At 41.2% G+C, this 17,661-nt stretch overlaps 1 protein-coding gene across 1 annotated transcript in view; it reads right to left on the bottom strand.

Annotated features, from left to right (window-relative positions):
- Window positions 1–6,864: 6,864 nt before the first annotated feature.
- Window positions 6,865–17,661, bottom strand: part of MAL (mal, T cell differentiation protein) — a 45,869-nt gene continuing 35,072 nt past the window's right edge. The window contains exons 3-4 of the mRNA XM_069075577.1: window positions 15,945–16,085; window positions 6,865–8,153 (exon numbers count right to left, since the gene is read on the bottom strand). Of these exons, the coding sequence (XP_068931678.1) occupies window positions 8,079–8,153; window positions 15,945–16,085 (216 nt within the window). The 3' untranslated portion in view covers window positions 6,865–8,078. The remainder of the gene's footprint in view (window positions 8,154–15,944; window positions 16,086–17,661) is intronic.

Below are 17,661 nucleotides of genomic sequence, written 5' to 3'. Positions count from 1 at the left end.
GTTTAATAGGAATATAGTTTTTACACAGGTTTAAAAAATCAGCTTTATAAGTCAAGGATGGGGGAGATATTGTTAGACAACAATTCTAATAAAAAATATCTGAAGGTCTTTGTGGACTGAAAACCTGACATCAGTTGAACATGGCAGGCAAAAAAAAAAGTATTCTAGCCTGCATTGAGAAACAAATTGTATAGAATGGAGGAAGTGACAGCTCTTTTGTATGGTGCTTTGGTCAGACCATATCTAGAGAACTGTGTTCAATTCTAGTCACCATGTTTTAAGGAGATAAGCTGGAGCATGTCCAGAAGAGGGTAACCAGGATGGTGAAAGGACTGGTGACAAGGTCATACGAAGATTAGTTGAATCATCTGGGGATGTTTAGGCTGGAGAAAAGAGGATGTAACCTGAACATGATAAATGTCTTCAAGTAGTGAACGGGCTATCAGGTAGAAGTAAATCCCAATTTTACAAATGAGGCAGTTGACGCCTAAAAATACTAATACTCAAGATCTCCAAGGTAATGCAATCCATAAGTGGTAAAAGGACACTGACTAGAATCCAGGCGTTCTGCCTTTTCTATGATTTTGTACCTCGTCTCCGCCTTCTACACAGACAGGTCAAAAATGAAGGCAGATAGGTGGTACAGTGGGTAGAGTGTTGGACCTGGAGTCAGGAATATCTAAGTTCAAATCTAACCTGAGATTCTTACTAACAACATGACCCCAGATAAGTCATTATGCCTCAGTTTACTCAATAATAAAATGGTGTTGATAATAATAGCACCTACTTTCTTTTTTTTTTACATTTTTTTTTCTTTTTTAGAGGGAGAAAGTCGGCAATTGGGGTTAAGTGACTTGGCCAAGGTCACACAGCTAGTAAGCGTTAAGTATCTGAGGTCGGATTTGAACTCAGGTCCTCCTGACTCCAGGGCCGGTGCTCTATTCACTGTGCCACCTAGCTGCCCCGTAGCACCTACTTTCTAGAGTTGTTGTACTTAGTAAATCTTAAAGCTTTAGATAAATGCTAATATTATTACTGCTTGGCCCCAGAGGGCAGATCTAGGAGCTATGGGTGAAAATTGCAGGGAGGCAGATTTTAGTTCTGTGGATGGAAAATGAAACATCTTCATAATAACTACAGCTGCTCCCAAATGGAATGAACTCCCTTGGGGTAAAGATAAGAGCTAAAGAAAGAAGCATTTATCAGTACCTACTATATGCCATGAATTTTGCTTAATAGTTTACAAATATTATCTCATTTAATCCTCACAACAACCCTGGGTGGTAGGTACTATTATTATCCCCATTTTTCAGAAGAAGCAAACCCTGGTTAAGTGACTTGCCCAGGGTTACACATCTGGTAAGTGTCTGAAGTTGAATTTGAACTCAGGTCTTCCTGACTCTAGGTGTAGCACTCTACCCACTCTATCATCTAGCTGCCATACATAGACATGTACCCCTCAGAAATGAGTCTCTGTGTTTCTTGAGAACGTTGAAGAAGGGAATTATATAATCATATAAAGTTGGAGCTAGAAGAGCTCGTAGAACTAATTTGGGCCAACCACTTCACTTTAGAGAGGAGAAAACTCTCTAAAAAAAAAAAAGGCAGAACGCCTGGATTCTGCTCAGAATCCTTCCACCACTTATGGGTTGCATGACCTTGGAGATCTTGAGTATTAATATTTTTAGGTGTCAACTGCCTCATAGAACACTATGAGGGAAGCAGAGTGGCAGTGGCCTGAAAGAAACATGAGATGTGCAAATTTAGGGACATCTCCACTCCAAATGGACTATTTGTGCCCAAACTGTGGTAGAGCCTTTGGAGCTCAATTAGTCTGATCAGCCACAGTAGAACACACTGTACCTTAACCCCAACACAGTGATGCCATTTTGGTCCTCTCTGAGAATGAAGGACAACAACCAGCCAAGGTTTGATGATTGACTAAACAAAAACATGTCCCAACTCCTACTCTTGGAAAAGGCCCAAATGACGGCATGACAAATCTGTCATGAGTTTTTGATGATATGTGTGTAACAGGACAATAAGAGTATACCTTTGCATAGGAGATTTCAAATAGATGCTTATATAAAACAGACACAATGTAGTGGCTAACAAGCTAGCCCCAGCATCAGAGACCTGGGTTTAAATTCCATCTCTGATAGATTACTGGCTTCGGGAACTTGGGCAAGCAAGTCCCTTTTGTTTGGCATTCAAAGCTCTTCGTCGCCTAGATACTTCCCACTTTCCCAGTTTCCTTACATGCGTTCCAGCAATGCTGGCCTACACAACACTACATTTCCCAACCCCATACCTTTGTACTGGCTCCTTCCCGCAGCTGAAACACTTTACTTCCCTCCCTTAGTTTCCCTGACTTCCTTTAAGACTCAGCTGAAATCTCATTTTCTGCAGACTTTTTCTGGTCCCCCCAGCTGCTAAAGCCTTCCCTTCTCCTTGCCTTCCACCGACCCTTTATATTTCTTAGGTGTGCCTCATTATTTATGTATTTTTCTACTCTATAGAATGTAAGCTTCTTGAGGGCAGGGACCATGTTTCTGCCTTTGTATTCTTAGTCTTAGATAATACATAGCCCATACTAACTGCTTAATATTTAACTGACAACCTCTCAGTTATCCAAGGAACTCGATAATAACACCACTAATAGTAATGAGCATTTAGAGCATTTAAAGGTTTAACCTTCTAGCACTAGGTTTTCTTTTAAGTGTTATTTTTTTTACATAGATTATCTCTTTTGGTCTCAGATCAGGGGCCAGCATGCATTGGTTGAAGGAATTTCTTCACTGGGAGTTCCCCATGCCAATGAAATCACAGGATCAGTCCAAAATACACCCCAATATTGGTTTACTTGGTGCTGCTTTTGCTAGCCTCTTAAACCTTCAGCACATACGTATGTGAACACTTTTGCTTACCTCTCGTGTTCCTGAATTTTATGAGAAGCCTATTGAGTTTTGTATGTATATATGAGATAATTGGCCATCTATAAGAATGCATAAGCAGAGGTTCCCATATTGTGTGCATGTATAATGTTTGCAAAGATAGCCACTATCTGGACCAGCCCCTCTTCTTGCCCTTTGAACCAGTTTCCATGCTCAAAGACTCCACTATGCCTTTTCTTTTTGTTTTGAGTGGTTATTTTTGGTATATAGACATTTCCAAAGAAGCAGCAAATAGGCTAACGATGTTCAGATCAACAGGTTTTTATGTGATGTCTTTTAACTTGGACAGGTGAAAGGTACTTAACTTGAGACATCTACTAGGGAGGGGAGGGAGGCGAGCTGGCCAAGGCAGCCACTGCTTCCCTTAATGAAGGCCCAACCACTTATGTAGCATCTGTCCTTGTGTCCTGGCTGTGAATGCTGCTTTATTCCCTTGCTGAAAGGAGCATGGCATTGTTTGCTGTGGTGTAGACCACTCCATCATCTTGGCAAGCTTTCGGTTCACTGAGGTCTGATACCCAACACTCATCCCTCCTTTGAGGCATCACTGTGTGTGTGATTTTTATCCCAAGAAGGGGCCTATTTAGGAACATATGCAAGGCAAGGTGCCTGTCTTCTTGGTGGGATTTATGCTTCTGTCACCTTTAATGTACACTCAGAATATTTTGGTCTTCTAAAATTGTGGCAATCGTCTGAAAGTCTACTCACTCCCTTAGGAAAGGTTCAGTGAAGTAGTGAGCCATCTGAGAGTATGGGAAAGTAGACTAAGGTGGAATCTAGAGAAGTGGTTAGGATCACTTATTATATATGATACATGTCTGCATATATGTCTAATTGCCTTTATCAAACTAGAAGCACCTGTGGGCAGAACTTCAAATTATCTTTGAATTCATAAGTCTTAGTAGGTTGCATAGAATAGACACTTAGTTAATGAGCATTTATTAAGTACCTACTGTGTTCCAGGCACTGTGCTAAGCACTGAATGCATGTAAGTGCTATGAAGAGGTTCCTTGAATCATAAATCTAGGGTCAAAAGGCCTTTTTATTGCTCAGTCCTATCTGACTCTGTGATCCAATTTGGGATTTTCTTGGCAAAGATACTGCAGCTTGCCATTTCTTTCTCCAGCTCATTTTATAGATGAGGAAACTGAGGCAAACAGGGTTAAGTGACTTGCCCAGGGTCACACAGCTAGTAAGTGTCTGAAGCCAGATTTTAACTCAGGGAGATGAGTCTTCCTGAATCCAGATCCAGCTCTGTCCACTGTACCACCCCTGAAAAGGATGAAGGAATTATGAAGAGGTCAAGAGGGCTCAGAATCAGCCACAGAGCAAAGGTGTTGCCTGGCCTACTATCAGTGGGGCAATCTGGAGCCTATATCCAGATTCAGTTTAGGAGAGGACCCAAAGACCATCAAGGGGTTGTGGGTACCATCAGTGCTGCAAATCCAACATGACTGATAGTAATGCAGCACATGGAAGGACCAGGCTTTTCCTGGAGAATATCTCTGCCCCCAAATTATTTTTATTCAGAAGAAATTCATGAGGAAGAATGATAAAGTAGATAGTGTGGTTTCAGAAGACCTGGGTTTGAGTATAGGATCCACCATTTAATGGCTCTGACTTATCACTTGTCCTCTTGGACCCTCAGTTTCCTCATCTGTAAAAGAGGGGTTTGGACATGAAGATCTCTAACGTTCCTTAAAGTTCTAACATCTGAAATCTCCACGAGGGCAGGAGGATGTCAGTACCATTGCAGCATCACAATTAGAATTGTCCTGAGCAAACAGGGCTTTGCCCCAGGTTTCATTCAGAAAGACAAGCTCTCTCTCCATCTCCCAACATAGACTCTCAAGGACAGCTCTAGGCAAGATCACTGAAATTTGTTCTAGGTGTCCTGTGTTCTTTGTCTCCTGTGGGAAAGGGCTTACCTAACGATAGTCATCCTTTCTAGAGGTCCCCCATCTATTAGGTCTTTCCTTTCCCCAGCTGTCTCCCATTCATTCATTCATTCAGAGCCACTGCTAGGCAACTGGCAGGCTAATATGTTACCTCCCTATGTAATATGGTATGTTAGATGGAAGATTATATTTAGAATCAAAGGACCTGTTTTTGAATCTTCCCACCTTTCCTCTGCAACTTATTGCCTGTGTGACCTCAAACAAATCATTCCACCTCAGTTTCTTAATCTAAAAAAGAGTTGGTTTACATGTTCTATGAGGTCCTCTCCAGCTCTAATACAGTAATCCTATGGTCCCTTAAGGCCTTAATCTAAACGAATAACGGTTTTTGAGAAGTTTAGATTCCTTGGCTAGGAGTGTGTTGTATATATTTTTGGTCAGAGGAAATTTCTAAAGCCTCAAGTCACACCAAGAGCTCTTCCTTTCTAATCTCTTTGTGTGTAGGGCAGCAACCAGCATGGGAACTAGGAGGAGAAAAGGTCTACAACATTTTTGTTTGTGTTTGTGACATCTAAGGAGGGATAAATTTTTTTTTGGAGGGAGGAGGGCAGGGCAGTTGAGGTTAAGTGACTTGCCCAAGGTCACACAGCTAGTAAGTGTTAAGTGTCTGAGGCTGGATTTGAACTCAGGTCCTCCTGACTCCAAGGCTGGTACTCTATTCACTGCACCACCTAGCCGCCCTGAGCGATAATTTTTTTTGTTTTGGGTTTTTTTTGGTCTTTATTAATTGATAATTTTTAATATTATTTTGAAAAATGCACATATTTTTAATGCCATAAAATTCTTAGCTTGAACCCAGACATTAAATATCTTTGCCAAGTACCAGGAATGTGACCAAAATCAAGGTCGACTGGACAACAGTGGAACAAACTTAACTCCTGACCGCTGTTAATAGATGACATGGGAGGACAGCAGAGTGGCTGCCCCCTGAGTCCTGGTGTAGAGTTCAGACGATTACAGATCTCTAGCTGGAAGGGACCTCAGATTGTTTTGTTTAGTCCCGTCATTTCACACATGAAAGGGAGACTCAGGGAATGGGTGATTTACGCAAGTTCACACAAGTAGCAAGCATCAGAGATAGAATTTGAACCCAGATCCTTGGGACTTCAGAACCAGTGCTCTTTTTGCTGTTCCAACATAGCTACAATAAAATTCCATACAAATTCTGGCGTTGAAAGGGAAGTCACAACACTCTTCTAAGAAATAAAGCCCTCTGCTATATGTGAAAGAAGGGATAGTGGATAGTATGCTGTATTGGCATTGGGGAGGCCTGGGTTCCCACCCCGCCCCTGCCCCAGACCCTTACTATTGATGTGAACTAGAACTAATCAATTAATCAACTAATTTCAGAGCCTCGGTTTCCTCAGCTGTAAAGTGGGGATAAAAACACTGGACATAACCTGCCTCACAAAGCAGTAGCGAGGTTCCAGTGAGAGGCTGCATATAAAAGACCATATATATAGTTTAAAATATTATATAAATATTGGTTGTTGTCACTTATATCACCAGCAGGATAGGAGGAAAAATATCTGGTCTACACGTTGAGAACCTTGGGCTCCAGTATTGGCTCTTCTTCTCAGTCATGGGACCATGGGACAAATCGCTTCATCTCTCCCAAGCACTATTTTCTCATGAAATAAATGGGCATAGTAGTTCCCACCAGGGTTAATTATGAGGATCCAGAGATGTGGGTAAAAGGGTTTTGGGAACTGTGAAGAGATGTAAGATCATGTGGTGAGAGTAGTATGTACATTTGGGCGTGTAGGGGATGGGACCCAGAAGCCTCTTGACCAACTGTATGTGGCAGGCTTCCAATATGCTTGTGAATTTCTGAACAATCTCTTTTTTCTTTCCCATAAAACACCTTATAGCAACATGAAACAGGCATCTGTCACCTGATAAGCAGAACCTTGGAGTCTGAATTCTTTTAAGCTCTGAATGATCCAAGCAAGTTGTTGAAAATAGAGTTTATTGTTGTCACTGATATTTGAAAATCTATTGAACAAAATACATGGCCCACTCTCTAAAGACAGTTTCTGAGTGGATTTTTTTTAAACAAGCAATCAAAATAGCCCATCTAGGATAATTTTTTCCTGGTTTAAAGGGTACTTTGGTAGGACAGCAAAATTCATTTTGCCCTGTAGTAAAGGAGCTGTAGTAGATTCTGCAACCTCGTAAAGATGACTGCCAACAATGGTAGGCCTGCAGTAACCGCTCCACAAGTATTTGTTGGTTGACTGATGGATAGTGGTGACATTTTGAAAGTCACAGAGGAAGTAGAGAAGTGATATTGGCAAATAAAAACAAACCGAAAAAAAAACCCAACAACTTGAAAAGCTGTTATTGGACAAGGGCTAACACCATTCTGGGGAGATACTCAACTGGGATACGATAAAAAATTACCCAGAATCCTACCCTTCTGAGAGGCATAGGATGATGCCAATATACATATTTGCTATCTGAACTTTACTGGGTTGAGGGAGGCACCATTCAATTATAACCGAGGGATCTCATGTAAACCATGGTTGGAAGTCTTAGTTGAGGTTGGAGAATTTTACAAGAAAACTGGTCTGAAAATATTTCATAAAGAATATAAACTAAAGAATGTGAGGTTATATCCCTGTATATCTCGTGTAGCCTATGAAACAACACCTATGTTGTTTCATGGCTCATCTCCCCTTCTATGGCTGATACATCATCTTCTGCTGTTGGTTCCAGAAATAATTTGTTGGGAGAACTCAGTCCCTAGGACATGCAAAATCTCCTAAGGGTCTAAAACCATGCATGGGATAGTGAGTGAGATTAAAAGTGGCCATGGGGAAATGTCTTTCATAGTTCTTGGGACCCAGCAAAGGGGTCTGAGGAGTCCCATTTTGTCATCTACCTTTTCCCAGAGGTCAGCCCTTCACAAAAAGGAAATGGTGATGAGAAAAAGCAATCAGTACTTGGGAGTAAACACAACAAGCCCCTGACTCCCTATATGCAGTTAGTTATGTGAGACAGTAAAGACAAACACCAACAAGAAACAGATAGGTTTCCAGCCCAGCCCCCCACTTTGTACAAGAGAACAGAGATCCATTTGAGCATCCCTGACTTATAAAAAGTCCTGGGAGGATGGCCAATCGGTTAACACCTTCTGGATTTTTGGGTAAACTTCCACAGGACTTTATGATGACTTCCATCTCAGTATAGAAAATACTGCATGGATCACGTATATCAGGGTGGCAGCATATGCAAATACCTGTAACCAAAATAAATGAGCAAAGATGAGTGCATGGTATTAAATGACAAGCTACAGATCAGGAGGCACCCTTTGCTTTACTCTGTTTAATTACTATGAACAGCTAACATTATAGATCATGGGCCAAACCAAATGGAGGCACAAGCACAGGGAACTCCGTCCCCTAAGGACAGACCCCCTCCACCATCCATTATAAGCCTCTTCCCCCCCCCCCGAAAGACAAATGCCCCCTTGCACCGACTTTAGTCACTATCATATGTGAGTGTGTGTGTATATGTGTGTATGTATGTGTGAGTGTGTTTGAGTATGTATGTGTATATGTGTGTGTGTGTATTGTGTGTGTATGTATGTGTGTGTTTGTACACACCTGGTATAAGTAAATTTACAAGTAGAGTTGGAAGGGACTTTAGATCTTGTTTTGTCCAGTCTTCTCACTTTACAGAGGAAGAAACTGAGGCCCAGACAAGGAGAAGGGACTTGCCTGAGGTCACACAGTCACTACGTGGCAGAGCTGGGATCAAAACCAACGCCTTTCAGCTCCTTAGTCCAGGGCTCTCTCCTCCACACCACTATACACATGAATTTATCGAAAGGTCTTGATATTATTATAAACTTAACATCTCTCCATCAATATAATCTAAATACGCAGTGGATACAGTGGAGAGGCCCATAGAGTGCCAGGGCCGGAGTCAGGAAGACTTATCTTTCTGGATTCAAATCTGGCTTAACTTAACTAGCTGTGTGACCCTGGGCAAGTCACTTAAACCTGTTTGCCTCAGTTTCCTCATCTGTAAAATGAGCTGGAGAAGGAAATGGCAAACCATACCGGTATCTTTACCAAGAAAACCCCAAATGGTCATAAAGAGTTGGCCATGACAGAAAAAGGACTGAACGACTAAAAAATAAGTAGTAAATAACTAAAACTTGAAAATTCAACTATATCATGGTAAAAGACGTAGAGATTTTAACTGCATTAGATTTTACTTGCATTTTAACTATTTAATTTTATTGGCTCCCTGTCCTCTTCTGAATTTGTTTAGGTACTCGTCATGTTTCACTGCTGTTGTTGGGGTTTTTTCTTCAGTGACTGTAATTAATACACACATGGGCTACGCTGCCATTTATGTTCAACTTTATTCACATTTGGGTCTCTTCTCCTTCTTTATCCCCTCTCGACACTTTGTAGAGTATCTCTCAGTTTCTTATGGAGGCAAGGGAAGAGGAGGGATTCCTTTGAGTCTTACTTGGGTCTGAGCTGAGCCTATATAGACTAACGGCTTCTATCTGAAGAGCTTGCTTTTGGGAAGAATCCCTCCCCAGTCCCTTTGGAATGACCGGCACAACCTGCTGGAGAACAAGTCACAATTGTCTACTCATTTGGTCACTTGTGGCATAGCAGATGTGGGGCCACCTTCTAATCCTAGGTCTTTCCATATCTCTCTGCTCTATGAGTACCTTCTCTCTGAAAGTACCTTCCACTCCTATAAACCTAGTGGTATAATCAGTAATATTGTATTTGCATAGTGCTTTTTCACAAAGTTACACACGCAAAGTGCTCTAAGGTTTGCAAAGACTTCTGGCTTACATGGTTTGTGGACTCCTTGAGGGCAGAGAATGTTTTTGCCTTTGTTTGCATCCCTAGGGCTTGGCACAGTGCCCGGTACATAGTAGGCACTTGATAAATACTTGTGGGCTAACAGAAGACAAAGGACCCTGCCTCTAACCTCTCTAGTTTCTTTTCTAAGGAATTTTTCTTGTATTCAGCTCAAATGGTCCAAAGGTCCAGAAGCTTCCGGAGTAAATGGCTGCTAAGAGGTTGAGAAACTCCCTTTTCCAGAACATGAATTACATTTTCTGTTTTCAGGAGTTATTGCTAACCTGAGGGAGAGGAGAGGCCATGACCTCTTCCTTTAGGGTTCCTCTGGGCAGCTGTCTCCCAGGTATGAGTTGAAAGGTAGCTGAAGGCTTACCTACCTGGAACCCCAAAGTTCTCCCCTCCTCCACCCCTGCCACACATACACTCCAACACAGCAGCCTGCTGAGGTGCATCCTGGAGACAGTATGCATTTTTAAGGGGTTAAAGCATGATACTACCTGAAGAGAAGGACCTGTTAGTGAGACAGCACATTATCATGAACTTCCAGGTTATAGTCTCAGTTCTGCTGCTAAATAGCTGTGTGACTTTGAGACTGACTTCTCTGAATCTCAGTTTCCCTGTTTGGTCCCGATGACCTCTCTGGTCTCTTTTTATGATTATATGAATTGGTTTCTTGTTTGCTTGTTTTGTTTTTTAGAAATTCCTAAGGGAACACAGAAATATCCATTTATGAGGGGCACACATCCATGAAAACCAGGTAGGTGGTACAGTAGATAGAGCTTTGGACCTGGATTCAGGAAGACCTGAGCTGTCTAGCCTCAAAATACTTTAGCTGTATGACCTAGGGCAGGTCACATAACCTCTGATTGCCTCAATTTTTTCAACTGTAAAGTGGGAATAATAATAGCATCTACCTCCCAGGTTGTGAGATCAAATGAGATATTATCTGTAAAGCACTTAGCCCAGTGGTTGGCACATAGGAAGGACTTAATACATATGCTTTCCTCTTCACCCCCTTCTTCCCATTAGAGTTAGCCCATTATTACCAAATAGAGAACATGATGGAAGGAATAAATCACAGGACAGGCAAACTTTGTTGGGTGAAACAAAAGGAAGGAAGAGTCAAGAGTATAGAGTACTCCCTGGCCACTTGTCAGGTCCAAGGGAGGGAACAGGAATGAGTAAGAATAGAGGCAAACTCTGCCCAGTTGATAGTTTAACTGGAGGGCACACCTTCTCCCATCATTGCACTCCTTCTCTTGGCCTCACCAGTTTTATTCTCAAGCTCTAGTTTGTCAGGTGAAGCCCTGGAACCTTACCTGCTTTCTAAATGGAATTTCAAAAACTGGTTTAGTGACTTAAGGACATAGGGTCAGAAAATTCTAGCCTAGGCAAGTTATTTATTCCCTCTATCCTTCAGTGACTCTCAGACACACCTATAAACCATTATCCATGCCCTGTCTCTGGCCTCCCCCCTCCAGGGATGGAATCACAGCTGTAAAAGTATTCTGGTTTTCATTGGGGGAAAACAATGAGTAACCCAAGTTAGCCAATAACAGTCATTTAAAATAACTCATCCAGGAGCCTTTAAGTGTTCTCTATGAAACCAGTGGGCTTGGGAGAAACCAAATGAGGCTTTAGAGAGGTACTCTTATCAAAATACATTTATTAACTTCCTAAATGAAGGGTGGAGCCATATGGGGCAGAATGAGAAATGGATCCTGTGAATGCTGCCTAAGTGTGTGTGCTACAGACTCCCTGGTGACAATAGAAAAGCTGGCCAGGTTTTTTGTTAATTCTAGATCTATCATCAGAAAACCTAGATTTGAACCCTGACTTTACCTGGCTGACCTTGAACAAGTGATTTTCTCTCTGAATCTCAGTTTTTTCATCTAAAAAAATGTGGGTGCTAATTTAAATGGCTGAATGATAGAGATTCATTAGTGAACCATAGGACCAACAGAAACCAATAGGGTAATATGTCAGCCAGAAAAATCTACATTAAGGGAAGAGCATCCAGGGCTATGAAAGTGGGAGGCACCCTGTTCACACTCCATCTGGAATATGTTTTGTTTTGAATATTATATTTTAGCGAGGACATTGATGGGCTGAAGAGAGCTCAGGATGAGGAAGGGTCTTGAGTTCATGTCAGATGAGGATAGGTTGAAGGAACTGGGAATGGGTAGCTTGGAGAAGAAAAGACTTAGGTGAATAGGAAAGCAAAGATCAGATATTTGAAAGCTGTTGGATGGAAGGGGGATTAGACATGTTTTGCTTGTTCTCAGAGGTCGAACTAGGAGCAATGAATGGGTGGAAACTGTAGGGTAGGCTAGTTTGCTTGATGTAAGGGAAAACTTCTTAATGATGACGACCATCAGAATGTAGACTGGGCTGCCTCAGGAGGCAAGGGGTTCCTTTCATTCCTTGATCCAAGGGTTCTTAATCTGAGGGGTCTGTGAATTTTAGCTAAGAAAACAACTACATCTTTATTTTCACTAACCTTTGGTTTCCCCTCCAAGGTCACAGAAGAACTCAAATCTAAGATTCTGATTCTAAGAGAAAAAATGGTCCCCATAGACCACACTGCTGTACTATATCCTTATCTCATTAATTTGACCTGGGGCAGAAAGCCAGGAGTTTGGGGGCTCTAGTACCAAGTTATTTCTTAGATTAGGCCAAATCACATGGAACTCAGTTTTCTCAGAGAAGAATGGGGGAAGACATGGTCTAATGAAAAGAACATTGGATTTTTAGAAGAAGAAGCTGGGTTTGAATTTCGGTTCTGCTATTTACTACTACTAGGCCTAACCATTTAATCTCAGGTAGACCTAAATTGCATCATTTAAAAAACAGAGTAATAATAGCCGACATTTATATAGAGTTTTAAGGTTTACAAAGCACTTTGCAAATGTTATTTCCTTTTATCCTCACAATAATTTGGGGAGATAGGTGCTATTATTATCGCTATTTGGCAGTTGAGGAAACTGAAGCAGAGGCTAAGTGACTTGACAAGGATTACACAATTAGTAAGTGTCTGAGGCAGAATGAACCCAGGTCTTCCTCACTCCAGGTCCAGCAAGCCTTATACCCTTACACCACTCAGCTATCTAATAGGTTTAACGTGTCTGGGTAGAAGGCAGAGATGTCGTTGGAATAACAGAAAAAGACAGAACACCTGGGCTCTACTTACGCCTTTCATGACTTACAGGTTGTAAGACCTTGGGTATCTTGGGTACTCCACCTTCTGGGGTCCCAGCTGCCTCATTTGTAAAGATGGGGTATTATTTTACCTATCTAAAGGCAGGGACTGGATGAGATGATCTCAAATCTCTCAGTTGTTTTTCTGTTATATCTGACTCTTCACGATCCCATATGGGGTTTTCGTGGCAAAGATATTGGACTGGTTTGCCATTTCTTTCTCCAGTTCATTTAATAGATGAGGAAACTGAGGCAAATAGGGTCAAGTGACTTTCCCAGGGTCACACAGGGCTCCTCAGGCTGGATTTGAACTCGTGTTGTTGTGGAAAGGGCATGGAACTTGGGTTTTTATCCTGCTTCTGATGCTTACTCAGTGTCACTGTGGTTCATATCTCTTGGAGCTACAGTTTCTTCATGTGTAAAATGGGACAATACTTGCTATTCTTACCATACAGTATTTCCATGAAGAAAGTGACTTCTGAACAGTAAGATGCTACCTCCCTCTTCTAATTAGAGAGATTGGGAGTGAGGGGTGCTGAATGTTGCAGCACTGCCAGGCAGTGGGCTGGTTTTTGCTTAACTGGTTTTTCTTTGCCACAGTATAGGGCCCAATAACAGGGGGATTTCATATCATGAAATGACTGGCATAAAAACAGAGGCATCAATAAAAAAAAAAAACAACCAAAAAAACCGCACCTCAAATTGTAAAGTGCTGTATACACTCGGGCAATTATTATTATTCCAGTCCTAAAATCTATGATCCTAGAGGATTTTGCAGACTATCTCCCAGTGCCAATAGTACATAGAGATCTATCTATATATAATACATGGTAATTTTTTTCTGCAGATAGATGTCCTGAATGCAGCTTGGTGGGGACCCCAAGAGAGCCTTGTAAAATGATTATGGAGTGCCTTCAAATTTTAAGGACAGCTAGGTGGCTTTGTGGATAGAGTGCTGGGCCTGGAGTCAGGAAGACCCGAGTTCAAATTCAGCCTCAGTCACTTAATAGCCTATGTGATCTAGGCAAGTCACTTAACCCTGTTTGCCTCAGTTTCCTCACCTGTCAAATGAGCTGGTGAAGGAAACAGCAAACCACTCCAATATCTTTGCCTAGAAAACCACAAATGGAGTCATGAAGAGTCAGACACCACTGGAAAGCGGCTGAAAAATTAAAATTCCTAGCTTTCTTCAAGGATCAACTCTGAGGTCACCTCCTACAGGAAGCCTCTCCTCATTACCTCAGTTAGTGTTTGGTTTCTAGCTCCTCTAATTATCTTGTGTTGACTTACCTGAGCAGGACTTATCATCCCCTCAAACCCTGAACTCTTGGAGGACAGGGACTAATTGAGGTTTTTGTTTTTGTATCCCCAGATGAGGAAACTGAGACAAACAGTGACTTGCCCAGGGTCACACAGCTAGTAAGTGTCTAGGGCCTTTTTGAACTCAGGAAGATGAATCTTCCTGACTCCAGACCTAGTGCTCTGTTCACTTCACCACCTAGCTGTTCTACTAAGTGTCAGGGGATATATTTGAACCTAGGATTTCCTGACACTAAACCTAGCACTCTAAATTCTACAACATCTATTTGCCTTACATACTTGGCAGGGGAGGGTATAGGGCTCAGGGTGGGGTTGGGCTACTTGTGATTTTATTGATAGATGAATGAAAAATCATTTATTGCTTACTATGTGTCAAGCACTATATATATAGACCTCCCAGTAAGTAGCTTCCCTTTCCCAATGTCTATTGGTAACTTCTTCAATTTATAGTTTTAGTGAGTTGATTGGCTCCCTGAATGGTTAAGAGTTTGAAATGACAACAATATTTCGTGCCCATACTTTTCTTTACAGTCAACAAAGCACTGTTTTCTCTCTTTTAAGTCCCATAAGCACAGGGGGGAAGGAAAGTTTGGGAAGATATTATTTCCCCCATTTAACAGATGAGAAAACTGAGGCTGAAAGGCATTATTCTTCTCCTTATTTCCTTTTTTTTTGGTCATAATTTGTGTTGTTAGGAAAGTTTACATCAGAGATAAGACTTGAACCTATATCTTTCTGACTCCATTCCAACTTACTATACCATTATTACATTATTATACCATGCCTTATTACATAGACTGTAATAGCTCACTAACCTTTTATCAAGTGGTGGCCATGGAGTTTTTCAGAGTCTTGTTAAAAGAACCAGTTCTCAAAGAATTGATGGTATCTGAATACAGACTGAAGCATTTTTTTTAAAGAGGTAGCTCCCAGAGAAGTCATTGCTTGGACATTTCAGTCCCTGAATTTGACACTCATCCTTTTCTATGCAGTTGTCACAAAGGCAATGGAGGGAAGGTATGCAGCATAGACCACTGCTCCAGCATCATTTGACTTTAATACCCTGACCTTTCCTAAAAGGTCTCCTACTCCTTGATAGTGTAATAGAAAGAACAGTGAATTTAAAATCAAAGCACACAAGGTCACATACCTAATATATCAGAGGTGAGATTTGAACCCAGACCTCCAGGATTCTATGTCCAGCAACTCTCCCTTCTCTGCAACACTGACCCTCTCACTTCGTTACCTTTCTAGTATTGTTGTATACTTAATCTCCTTCCCATGTTCCAAGTGCCAATCAAACTAGCTTACTTGCTATTCCCTGTACACTGCATTCTACCTCTAGTCTTGTGCCTTTACCTTTGCTCTTCTATATTTGTGGCCTGCAATCCCCCTTCAGTACCACCTTGTAGAACCTCTAGTTTCCTTCAAGACTCAGTTTAGGTGCCACATCCATTGGAGCTTTTCTTCATCCCCCAGTTTCTAGGGCCCTCTACCACCATCAAAATAAATTACGTTGTATTTACTTTCTATGTTCTTGTTTCCCCCTAAAATAATGTAAACTCCTTGAGTGTAGAGACTTTTTTGGGGGGTGGGGTGGGTGTCTGTATTGCTGGAGACTAGCATCTTGAACATTGTAGGTGCCAAAGAAATGCTTGTTGGATGAATGAACTTACCACTGCAGAGATGTTTTCTTGGTAATATTTAAAGGTTTCATTTTGAAGAGAAAAAATTGCCTTTGTCTCAATTGTGGCATAAGCTTCAAGCACTGAAGCACTCAGGTAAAAGAGAGCAGCAATAAAGTGATAGGATACATCCTGGAAGGTCACAGAAAGAAGCCAGTCAGTGGAGGGAAGCAAAAAAACAAAAGAGCTGATAAAACAGAGGTTGCCAAACCTATTTGGTCTACTGCCCCCTTTAAAAAAATTATTCAGTATGCCCCTGGAAATCTACTTTCTTTAACCCTCAAATAATTTTTGGGAAAAACATTGTGTCACTTCAAAAAACAATTTTTTAAAAATGATGCATCTTAAATTTAATAATTTATTTGTGGGGTTATTTCTGCATTGGAATTTTGATGATGCAATATTGCATCATATAACCATATAGTATCATACTATAAACAAGTCATTACACATACATATTCCTGCTAATGCATGCTGAACTTCCAACACTTGCTTGTTAAGACCTGTCAGTGGACTTGACCAATGATGGGTTAAAATTTGCATTTTGTGTGTTTATTTGGAAAATAAAGTAATCACTATGACTTTGTTACACAACAGATGAAACATGTACAAATTGTTTTTCAAAATTTTCTTTTCTTCTCTTCCTTCCTGTCCACCATCCCCTTATTTTTATTCAACACCCCCCAACTGTACCCGAGGCTATTATCACCATCTCCCCTCCCCCATCAGTCCAGGGTCTCCCAGGGGGCAGTATCACTCACTTTGGGAACCCCTGAAAGGAAAAAATAGCCAAGTCACTCAAAAGAATGAATTACTTAAAAAAACCTTCAAGGTCCTGTGACTTTATTGTTGGGTTACTTCTTTGGAGGGTAACTGCAACTCTTCCAGGCCTTCACAAACTATATTTATGAATATTGTTGCTCGTGACCCAAGTCTATGGTTTGATGCTTGTTGGTTGCTTTTTTTTTGACAAAGATACTGAAGTTATTTGTCATTTCCTTCTTCAGTGCATCTCCATTTTACAGTTGAGGAACTGAGGCAAGTAGGGGTTAAGTGACGTACCCAAGGTCACACAACTAGTAAGTGTCTGAGACTGGATTTACACTCCTATTTTCCTGATTCCAAGCCCAGCACTCTATCCATCGTGCCTGCCTAGCACACCCAGGCTAAAAGAAAACCCAGTCACCTGGAAGTCAGGCTTCTAGTGATGAGCCTCTAGCCAGAGTGACAAACACTCAGCAACCAGTTCCCCTCTCCTCCCCCTGCTCTTTCTCCAAGCCTCACTTAAACTCTTCAGCGGGAGAAGAAACGAATTAAAATGTAGTTGGAAAATATTTAACAAAATAAATAAAAATAGAATATAGCATAGGTGAGTAGGATAGCCATAGTTTCCCAAAGTGAGTGGTACCACCCCCCTCCTGGGTGGGGGGAGGTGCTGAAATGATGGGGGGAGCAGAAGTAGTTTGAAATGATGAATTTTTTTTTTTAAAAACCATTAAAGGGTTAAAGAAAGTAGATTTCCAGGAGGGTGATGAGTAATTTTTTTGAAAGGGGTCAGTAGGTCAAATAAGTTTTGAAACCTCTGCATCTAGCTAAGAGTTTTTGACTTTAATCTGGGAGTTAATGAAATTTGTTTTTTTCCCCTACATTTTGATAACTGCATTTCAATATGATTTGCTTCTTTTATAATCTTGTGTATTTTATTTTA

The sequence above is a fragment of the Petaurus breviceps genome, unplaced genomic scaffold (assembly GCF_028583685.1).
Source record: "Petaurus breviceps papuanus isolate PSGF00001 unplaced genomic scaffold, PetGlider_PUasm1.0 90919, whole genome shotgun sequence".
Classification (NCBI taxonomy): domain Eukaryota; kingdom Metazoa; phylum Chordata; class Mammalia; order Diprotodontia; family Petauridae; genus Petaurus; species Petaurus breviceps.
The sequence above is the reverse complement of the archived record's forward strand: the minus strand, read 5'-3'. Positions and strand labels throughout refer to the sequence as shown.